The sequence below is a fragment of the Babylonia areolata genome, chromosome 1, assembly GCF_041734735.1.
Source record: "Babylonia areolata isolate BAREFJ2019XMU chromosome 1, ASM4173473v1, whole genome shotgun sequence".
Lineage (NCBI taxonomy): Eukaryota > Metazoa > Mollusca > Gastropoda > Neogastropoda > Buccinidae > Babylonia > Babylonia areolata.
The window spans coordinates 69,209,218-69,219,217 of record NC_134876.1 but is presented as its reverse complement, the minus strand read 5'-3'; the positions used below and the strand labels follow the sequence as shown (position 1 = coordinate 69,219,217).

Genomic DNA, 10,000 nt, shown 5'->3' with positions numbered 1-10,000 from the left:
ATGGCTTGACGAAACTGGCGAATTCATTTTATTTATTTCGGCAAACATAGGATCCTGCGAAAGAAAGTAACTCAGCATCTACACCCGCAACATACAGCTCTGTCAATGCCATCTTCTTTTCTGAGGGACTGACGCCCAACCAACTATGTAAATGGGCCAATCAAAAGTCTCTGGGACCATGACGCAGCTATCAAGTACGTGCGAAAGAACTTCGTCAAAGATCCTGTGATGGGCCTAATGATCGGCGTGCCATTGGCTGATTGAGTTCGCAAAGTCATAACATGAAACGGGGCGGGGACGGCTAATTCATTCTATCATTCTATCACTAGAGTGTACTGGTGGAGAGCTGGCTGCTCATTTACACGGCAACTGTACTGTCATCAACTGTTCGAAAAAGTGTTTGAAATCGAAGGAGTTGGGAAAAAGCTGTGAAAAACAGCAAAGGAGGGGAGGGGGGAAATGTGACAGGAGGAAAAGAAAGGAAATAGAAGAAGTTGGAGTGAGAGGAATAACAAGAATCATAGAAAACTACAGACACATCAACGTCTCAGCCACATTCCAACTCACTACCATGCTTGTCTTTAACACGCTGTGGATCATTCCAATACTCTGTTCCAGCAAACTACTGGCAGAGAAAATAGAAGATGGACACAATGTAGGAGGAATACAAACCGAACGAATGAAGCAAGCTGTTTACTGCATAGACAAAGTGTTGGCTGAAGATCACAGATACAGGCTGTTATCCGTTCGTAGTAAATTGGAGTGTGCAGTGCAATGTCAGCTGGACGAAAGATGTGTGTCACTGGTGTATGACCACCGGAAGCGAATGTGCTATCTGGCGGATTCCAGGGCATCAAAAAATTGTTCCAACATGGAAACGTTGGATCAGACTCAAGACAGAGCTATCTCCTTTTACCAGGAGGTGTGTGCTGGCTTCCGGTTTTTTGTTTGTGTGTGTGTGTGTGTGTGTGTGTGTGTGTGTGTGTGTGTGTGTGTGTGTGTGTGTGTTCTTCCATGTTGTTTATGTAAAAGTTGGGTCATATGATTTTTTTTCGCACAGTTTTGTGTAAAACACTTTATCTGTTAGCAAGTTACTGTTGTTCTTGAATATGTGGGCATATATTTTGCATAAAGTGTTTAGTTTCATTTTCGTTATTAGAATGATTTTATCCACTCTCCGTCCCCTTTCCCCCTGAACATATTGCACAGCTAAACGTATTTCTTGTTCTCCTTTCAGTGAGGACAGGATAAAAACTGTCTGCTACAAGTTCATCTTTCCCCTAAGTGAATCTGTTTCAGTTTCAATTTCGATTCCGATTTGATTTGCATCTGTCCCTTTGCCTCTTTGTTTTGCTGTCTCTCTCTGTCTGTGCAGCTGTCTGTCTCTATCAGTCTGTCAGATTACTCCAGACAAACTGTATCACTATACAACTAATTCCCTTTTTGATGAATTCTTTGAAAATCTATGCTGATTGCGAGACGATACTCATGTTAATGCTTTCACAATATGACTATCTCAAATGGTGTAAAACCAGCGATTGCTTATTTGTTTCTGTCATATTTAAAGTAGAAAAAAAAAAAATATATATGTATATATATAAGTTATTTAAATTTTTATGCTTCGCCTCGTGTGAGGAAGGGGGTTAGGAGGGATTATGTAAAATGATCATTCATATTGACCCATTTTGTTTTCGTTTTTGTTTTTGTTTTCTTTTTTTAATTGAGAAACCAATAGAAAAAGCAAACACAGAATTCAGCTTACACGTTACCAAAACAACAACAACAACAACAAAAACACAACTTAAAACTGCAGGGCAGAGATCTACCTAAATCATGGATTAAACACTCCAAACATTATAATGCTACGGGTCAGCAAGACAATCTGTATTGTACAATACTTTTTGGGTAGGATACTGAATGAAATGTTTTAGTGATGGACATTCAAACAAACGACATAATCAATTAATGTTCGTTACAAAAAAGCTTGTTCATCTCGCAGCTGAATCATCCAGACAAAACTGTATCCAATGTATGTATGCATGTATGTATCTAGTTAGCTAGCTAGCTCGCTATCGTGATTATCTTGCATCTTGATTCCAGCAAGCAAGAACCTGCTACTAAAGAAACAACGTATTTGTCTGTGGTTAACACAGCACGCGTCCAATGTGGAAAACGAATATATAGCGAACGTTTTATCTGTTTGTTTGTCTGTTGTTTGTCTGTCACACACACACACACACACACACACACACACACACACACACACACACACACACACACACACACACATATATATATATATATATGTATATATATATACACGCGCGCGCGCGCGCGCACACACACACACACACACACACACACACACACACACACACACACACACACACACACACACACACACACACACACACACACACACACGTTAATGATGTTAATTGTGTTCATTGCCATTTCTGGAAGCGAACAAAGATACAACACGGAAACATGTAAGATCTCTCTCTCTCTCTCTCTCTCTCTCTCTCTCTGTGTGTGTGTGTGTGTGTGTGTGTGTGTGTGTGTGTGTGTGTCTGTGTGTGTCTGTGTCTGTGTCTGTCTGTCTGTCTGTTTGTTGTTGTTTGCTTCTTTTTTTTCTTTTTTTTTCTCTCCATCAATTGCAGTAAGTTACACGACAATCAGAACGAAGATGAAAGGTCTTGCCGCCAGTGTTAAAAGTGTGAGACGTCTTAATCAAGGGCCTCGACCAGAAGCATCAATCATGTGGAAAGAGAAGAGAACACACACCACACACTGTCATCTGTTGTTATTTTATTGCCTGCCCTCCGTGCGGCTGGATTTGTGCGACTGCCTTTGGGGGTTGTGTTCTCTGCTCCTGAGTTGATGACGTCTTCATCGTGTGTCATGGGACTTGCATGGCAGGTTCTGGAGTCTGTGGTTTTTGTGGGTTTTTTTGTCTAGCTTCTCTGTCTCTGTCTCTCTCTGTCTCTCTGTCTCTGTCTGTCTATCTGTCTGTCTGTCTCTCTCTCTCCTTCTTCTTCTTCTTCGTCGTCGTCGTCGTCGTCGTCTCTCTCTCTCTCTCTCTCTCTCTCTCTCTCTCTCTCTCTCTCTCTCTCCCAATCTTCGAGGAAAAATGAAAAACATTACTCACTGCTGTTCCAAAAGAAATTGACTTTGTGGAGACTGCTATGTATGAAAAACGTTGTCTTCCTTTACAGATATATTGTGATTTCTTCTCATCACAAATGTAAACTGGATGGTCTAAATTATGTAGATTTTTTATCAGTTGATTTTCAAAGATTGTATGCTTTGAATAGTCGTTTCATCTTAAAAAAATTGTTGTGATTGTACCCCCGTCTCATTAGGGCTGATAAGCTATTGACATTAATAGAATTCTGAGTTCTGAGTTCTGAGTTCTCTCTCTCTCTCTCTCTCTCTCTCTATATATATATATATATATAATATATATATATATATATATATATATATATATATATAAGCTGCCTTTCGTTTCTGTCTTTATTTTTTCTTTCCCTTCTCTTCTTTTCTTTTAGTCTTTCTTTTTATCTTTTTTTTTTAATCATCTTTTTAATAATCTTTTTGTCTTTCTTTCTTTCTTTCTTTCTGTTTCTCTTTCTTTTCTATATTTTTCTTCGTTTCTTTTTCATTCTCGGTTGTTGTTGTTGTTTGTTTTTTTGTTGTTGTTTTTTTCATTCTTTCCTTTCTGATCTTTACTCCCGTCTTTCTTCTTCCTTCGTTCCTTTATCTGTGTAGTCTTTTTTTCTGTTTTTCTTCTTCCTTCGTTCCTTTATCTGTGTAGTCTTTTTTCTGTCTTTCTTCTTCCTTCTTTCCTTTATCTGTGTAGTCCTTTTTTTCTGTTTTTCTTCTTCCTTCGTTCCTTTATCTGTGTAGTCCTTTTCTGTTTTTCTTCTTCCTTCGTTCCTTTATCTGTGTAGTCCTTTTTTCTGTTTTTCTTCTTCCTTCGTTCCTTTATCTGTGTAGTCCTTTTTTCTGTTTTTCTTCTTCCTTCTTTCCTTTATCTGTGTAGTCCTTTTTTCTGTTTTTCTTCTTCCTTCGTTCCTTTATCTGTGTAGTCCTTTTTCTGTTTTTCTTCTTCCTTCGTTCCTTTATCTGTGTAGTCCTTTTTCTGTTTTTCTTCTTCCTTCGTTCCTTTATCAGTGTAGTCCTTTTTTCTATCTTTCTTCTTCCTTCGTTGCTTTATCTGTGTAGTCCTCTTTTTTTCTGTTTTTCTTCTTCCTTCGTTCCTTTATCTGTGTAGTCCTTTTTCTGTCTTTTTTCCACTCTCGTTTTCTTCCTTCCTTATACCTTCCACGTTTAGTATTTCTTCGTTTATTCCTTTCCTTCTACCTTTATTTCGTTTCGTTTCTTTCCTTCATCCTTAAAACCCACCTCTTCCCAAAATAGCCTCCCTTTCCTGCCTCTTCCTTGTCTTTAGTTTCTCCAGTTTTAGAGTTATGCGTGCGTGAGAATGACTGGTGCGAAAGCGTTTAGATTTGTCTCTGCACAAGATTCAGCGCTATATAAGTATCATTATTATTATTACTACTCTCCTCCTCTTCTTTTTCAAAGCCTGATCAACGTGTTGGGTTCATGCAAATGTTACGTATCTGCTGTTGTTCGCTCGCTCTCTCTCTCTCTCTCTCTCTCTCTCTCTCTCTCTCTCTTCTTTTTATTTTATTTCATATCATTTTCTTCGATTTTCTTTTATATTTTAATTTTTGAATTTTTTTTTAACACCAGATTTTTTGTGTGTGTACGCTTAGAGTTGACTTCATCAAAAATTTTGCGCCTTATAAATATTAGTAGTAGTAGTGTGTATTTATCTTTTTTTATTTTTTTAGTTATTTTTTTTTAAAATAATTTTTTATTATTATTTTTTCTCAAGGCCTGACTAAGCGTGTTGAATTATGCTGCTGGTCAGGCATCTGCTTGGCAGATGTGGTGTAGCGTATATGGATTTGACCGAATGCAGTGACGCCTCCTTGAGCTACTGATACTGATACTCATACTGAATCTCATGCCTTGTACAAAGCATGTAAGGACTGGGCCGCACGCTCTGACACCTCCTCGAAACAGAAACTGAAAACTGTTCTCCTTCCGCCCTTAATTAAGAGCATTGAGTTACGCTGCTGGTCAGGCACCTGCTTAGCAGATGTGGTGTAGCGTATATGGATTTGTCCGAACTCAGTGACTTGAACTGAACTGACCTGAACATCCACCCGTCCTTTCTTTCTCTTCTGATTTTCTTTCTTTCTTTGTTGTTTTTTTATTTCTTTTCCCTCCCCCCCCCCTTTCTTTTACAGGCTCCACAGTGTGGAACAGGGGAGAGACTGGACCCCACGGGCCAGTGTGTCTGCGCTCCTGGTTATGCCGGCACCCCGTGCACACGCTACATGCACGGTCAGTTGGAGTGTCTGGTTGCCAGGTGTGTGTAGTGATCTATGTCAACACAGATACGACACGGGTATCGGTGTTGACATAGATCACTACACACACCTGGCAACCAAACTGAGCAAGTAAACAAACTAACAAACAAACACAACACACACCTGGCACCCAAAACGAGCAAACAAACAAACAAATAAACAACCAAACACCACATTCAACTGACAACCAAATCGAGCACGTAAACAAACAAGCTAACAAAAGCCACACACACTTGGCAACCAAATCAAGCAAGTGAACAAACAAATAAATAAACACGCCACAGACTGGAAAACAACGCATTTTAAATGACACCACAAAACAAGAACAACAACAACAACAACACGCCACGGAGTAAAAAGTAACGTATTTTTAATGACATCGCAAAACAACAACAACAACAACAAAGTTGTAAATTTTGGCCAAAGGATGTAACTTCCAGACACAACAAAAAAGACTAAAAATCTTGATATTGATCTTGATAGGTACACGTCGCAGAATCCAGATGACTGCAAAAGTTAGGGTGAGGGGGTGGGGTGGGGTGGTGAGGGGGATTTCACCTGGTCTGTTCGTAGGAGGTGGTCAGCTCCTTAGAAATTTTAGTTTTGAAGTTTGTGACCTTGCGCAGAGTGTGGCCGGTTAAAAACGGTCATACTCGTAAAAGCCCACTCGTGTACATACGAGAGAACGTGGGAGTTGCAGCCCATGAACAAAGAAGAAGAAGAAGAAGATCCCTACGTATCTGTAAATAATGTTGTTTGATTGATAGACATTGTCAGATCGTACACACGTCTTCCTTGTCTTTTTGGTGAAAAAATTGTAGGGCATGGCCAGTCCTTGCCCCTCAACCAGCTTGAAGAAAAGGATTAGCCGCAGTTGTTTTCCACGGTCCGGGAGAGTTGGGAGCTTCAGTCTCCACAAAAAGTTGGCTACATTGCCAGGGGTGCGAGATCGATAATCCCCACCGATGAAGCGGGTTGCACTTTTCTGTACTCGCTCCAACGCATTAACTCTTTCCATACGAACGGCGAAAGAGACGACGTCAACAGCGTTTCACACCAATTACCATCATCAAAATATTGCAAGCGGAAGGCTCTTATACTGAAGACGTGAATGTTGACAAAGAATACCACAATTCTGACGACGGAAGCTAAAGGTTAGGTCATTCAGACACCCACTGGACATCCGAGGGGTCTGTGTAGAGGAGAAGAGAGGACTGGCCGTACTGAGTGAGTTAATGTCCTTCTAGGTGTTGGAATCCCAGACGGTGGCACCGTACTCTAAGACTGAGTGAAGTAGAGGTACGTGAGCGTTGCGCTTGCATCCCGTGAGGCAGTGGCGGGGATTGCGTGCAATGAAGCCCAGCGTGGTGTTTGCTTTCTTTGTGGTCTTGGTTAATTAAGCGGTCTCCCCACACAGGTCGTGAGACATAATGGCACCACGCAGGGGGATGTTTAGCACATGTTTCAGGATGGTATGGTCCAGACAGTAGTTGTGGGAGGACTTGTCTTTGTGTGTGTGCTTAAAACGTATAGTTTAGAAGCATTAAAACACATCCAAGACTAAGAGAAGAAGAAACAAACGGACAGAAAAAACAGTAGATCGGCACCATTAAAACTGACCAGTATGTTTTCCACAACAAATTTCATTCTCAGACATAAAACGAACAAGACATATACAGATGAGCGCGCGCGCACACACACAAATACACACACGCACGCGCACAGAGACACAGAAAGAGACAGACAGACAGAGACAGAGACAGAGACAGACAGAGAGACAGACAGAAAGATGGAGAGAAACCCGAAGTCTGCCGGCATTTTGTTTCAAGACAATGAGGCGCCCGTTCAGAATTCATTTCTGTTCATCCTCATCCTATTCTGCACAGTTTGTGTTGTGATGCGAGCGCTTGCGTCTATTTGTGTGTATGTGCGTTTGCGTCCGTACGTGTAGGTATATGTGTGCGTGCGTGCGTGTATGTATGTATGTTTGTCTGTCTCTGTATGTATGTATGTATATATATATATATATATGTATATATGTATGTATGTATGTATGTATATGTGTGGGTGCATGTTTGCATGCGTGTGTGCTGAGTGCGTGCGTGTGTGTGTTTGTGTGTGTGTGTGTGTGCGTGTGTGTTTGTGCGTGCGTGTGTGTGTGTGTGTGTGTGTGTGTGCATGTATCTGTGTGTGTGTGTGCGTACGTGCTGCGTGTGTGTGTGTGTGTGTGTGTGTGTGTGTGTGTGCGCGCGCGAGTGCGTGCGTGTGTGTGTATGTGTGTGTGTGTGTGTGTGTGTGTGTGTGTGTGTGTGTACGCGTAGGCCAACTTTCGAAAATGAGTGTGGTGTTTCGTATGTTGTTTTGTCAATCACAGACTGCGCTGATGTGTACAAGTACGGGAACTGGAACGGGAATGGGGAATACCACGTGAAGCCTCTCGCCTCTTCACAGCCTTTCGAGGTACGATGGGCGTGCATGTATGTAACTATGCAATACACTGATGGATAACCAGCCAACGTGTCGGAGTGGTTAGCGTCACGGACTGACGGCTGGGAGGACGGCGGGTTCAAATCCCAGCAGAGGTGGGATTTTCGGCTCGCGGCCAGCTCCTATTCAGAGCTGAGAGTGCTATGGGCTTAAATGGAGAGACTGGGACCACGCAGTCGAGTGTCATCCACTTCACGGATGAGTATTTGGGTGTGTTGCTCTAATTTCCTGACCACTGACCAACACTGCAAGTGTCTGTATCTCTCAGACCTGGTTGACGCCGTAAATCATTATGACAGGAAGCGTAGAGTACTCGACTGTGTGGTCCCAGTCTCCCCATTTAAGCCCATAGCACACTAAACTATGAGTAGGAGCTGGCCGCGGGCCGAAAAACTCACCTCCGCTGGGATCCCAAACCGAAATGGACCTCCATAGCAGCATCGTCACCAACCTCCTACTCCTCCTCCTCCTTCCCAATCATCAATATAAACAAAAAAATTCCCAATTCTGTGGCCTTTCATGCCCTACTGTTATGGTGACCTCAGTTTCGATACCCCTCCACTTCCATGCTTGGGGTTAGTCCTGTCAATGTCTTCAGTGTCGGCAGATTCATGGGGGGGCTGTTGTTGGAAGGACGTAGTGGCGGTCTCCACTCTGGGAGGGACGCTCACTCAGTCTGGCTCAGCGACTAAGCCATTATTGTCGTCAGTAGGTTGCTTAACAGGTGGTGTCTTAAGTACGTTAAATCAGAACAGGCACCACTGAACACTACGGAAGTGAATCATCAGCAGTGCAAGGTCTTCTCTGGCATGTGGCCTCCTGGCGACCTAACATCGATGGTTCCCAGCGGACTGCCGACGAATGTACTCGTATGTGACAGACGAACCGGGGTGTGGCCGTGTATGGGAAGACTCAGAATGAGCAGCGAGGAAGTAATGCCACTGAAACGGTGCAGGTGATGGGGCAGGAAAAACAACAACACTGATGGATGGATGGATGAATGAATAGATGATCGCTTCCTGGAGAAAAACCGGTTTCTCAAGACATGAGAAATTCTAACTCAGTCGTGTCTCTCTTCTCAGGATTGTAGTGAACCCGTCGATTTCAGAGTCTTCCCCAGACTTCAGAGGAAGGTGTCAGAATGGTTGAGAAGTTTATATGCCGATACAATGTCCGTGAGGGTTTGGCTTAGAATCCCAGTCTCGCCTTTTCTCTCACGTTTGACTCGAAAATCGAACCGAGCATCTCGTCATTCGTATGAGTCAATAAACTGAGGTCCGGTGTGCAGAATGCAGTCGGCGCACTGGGGAAAAAACCATGGCAACGAAATTATTGTCTTCTGGCAAATTCTGTGACAGAAGAAATCATTTCCGACAGATGCACAAATATACATGCATACACTCAAGGCATTGGATTATGCTGCTGGTCCGGCATCTGCCTGACAGAGGTAGGGTAGCGTATATGGATCTGTCCGAACGCAGTGACGCCTCCATGAAAATCTGAAATTGAAACTCAAGCAGACTACGGATCCTAACAGAGTTCCGGTCTGTCCACATCAGACATGCTTTTATGCTGTTCTCGATCAGGGTTTTTTTTATATTGTTTTGGTCTTTCCTTTCAGTCTCAATCAGTCAGTTCTACCCCGTCTGTGTGTGTGTGTGTGTGTGTGTGTGTGTGTGTGTGTGTGTGTGTGTGTGTGTGTGTGTGTGTGTGTGTGTGTGTGTTCTTTTTCTTCTTCTTCTTCTTCTTCTTCTTCGTTACAACTGCATTAACCTGTATATGTCTATCCGCAGGTACATTGCCGACACGTCACCAGCACGCGGACGTACATCATGCAGAGAAAGAAGAGGAAAAATCGAGAGAGTTTTGACCGGTCCTGGGCGGACTACAAGGACGGCTTTGGCAATCTGGAGGACGACTTCTGGCTGGGCCTGGAGAAGGTGAGGCAGACTGACCGCAGTGATTTTGACCTAACTTCGTACTTATTTCTTTTGTATCCTTTTTATTCCCATGAGCAGCATGAAATACTTCAAAGATTTCCAGTCTACCGAACGTGATTTCTTGGTGGT

General features: G+C 42.7%; 1 protein-coding gene across 1 annotated transcript in view; it reads left to right on the top strand.

Moving 5' to 3' along the window:
• The first annotated feature begins 6,903 nt into the window (after positions 1-6,903).
• LOC143287549 (microfibril-associated glycoprotein 4-like) overlaps positions 6,904-10,000 on the top strand; it is a 4,980-nt gene continuing 1,883 nt past the window's right edge. The window contains exons 1-3 of the mRNA XM_076595662.1: positions 6,904-6,916; positions 7,819-7,904; positions 9,725-9,871. Of these exons, the coding sequence (XP_076451777.1) occupies positions 6,904-6,916; positions 7,819-7,904; positions 9,725-9,871 (246 nt within the window). The remainder of the gene's footprint in view (positions 6,917-7,818; positions 7,905-9,724; positions 9,872-10,000) is intronic.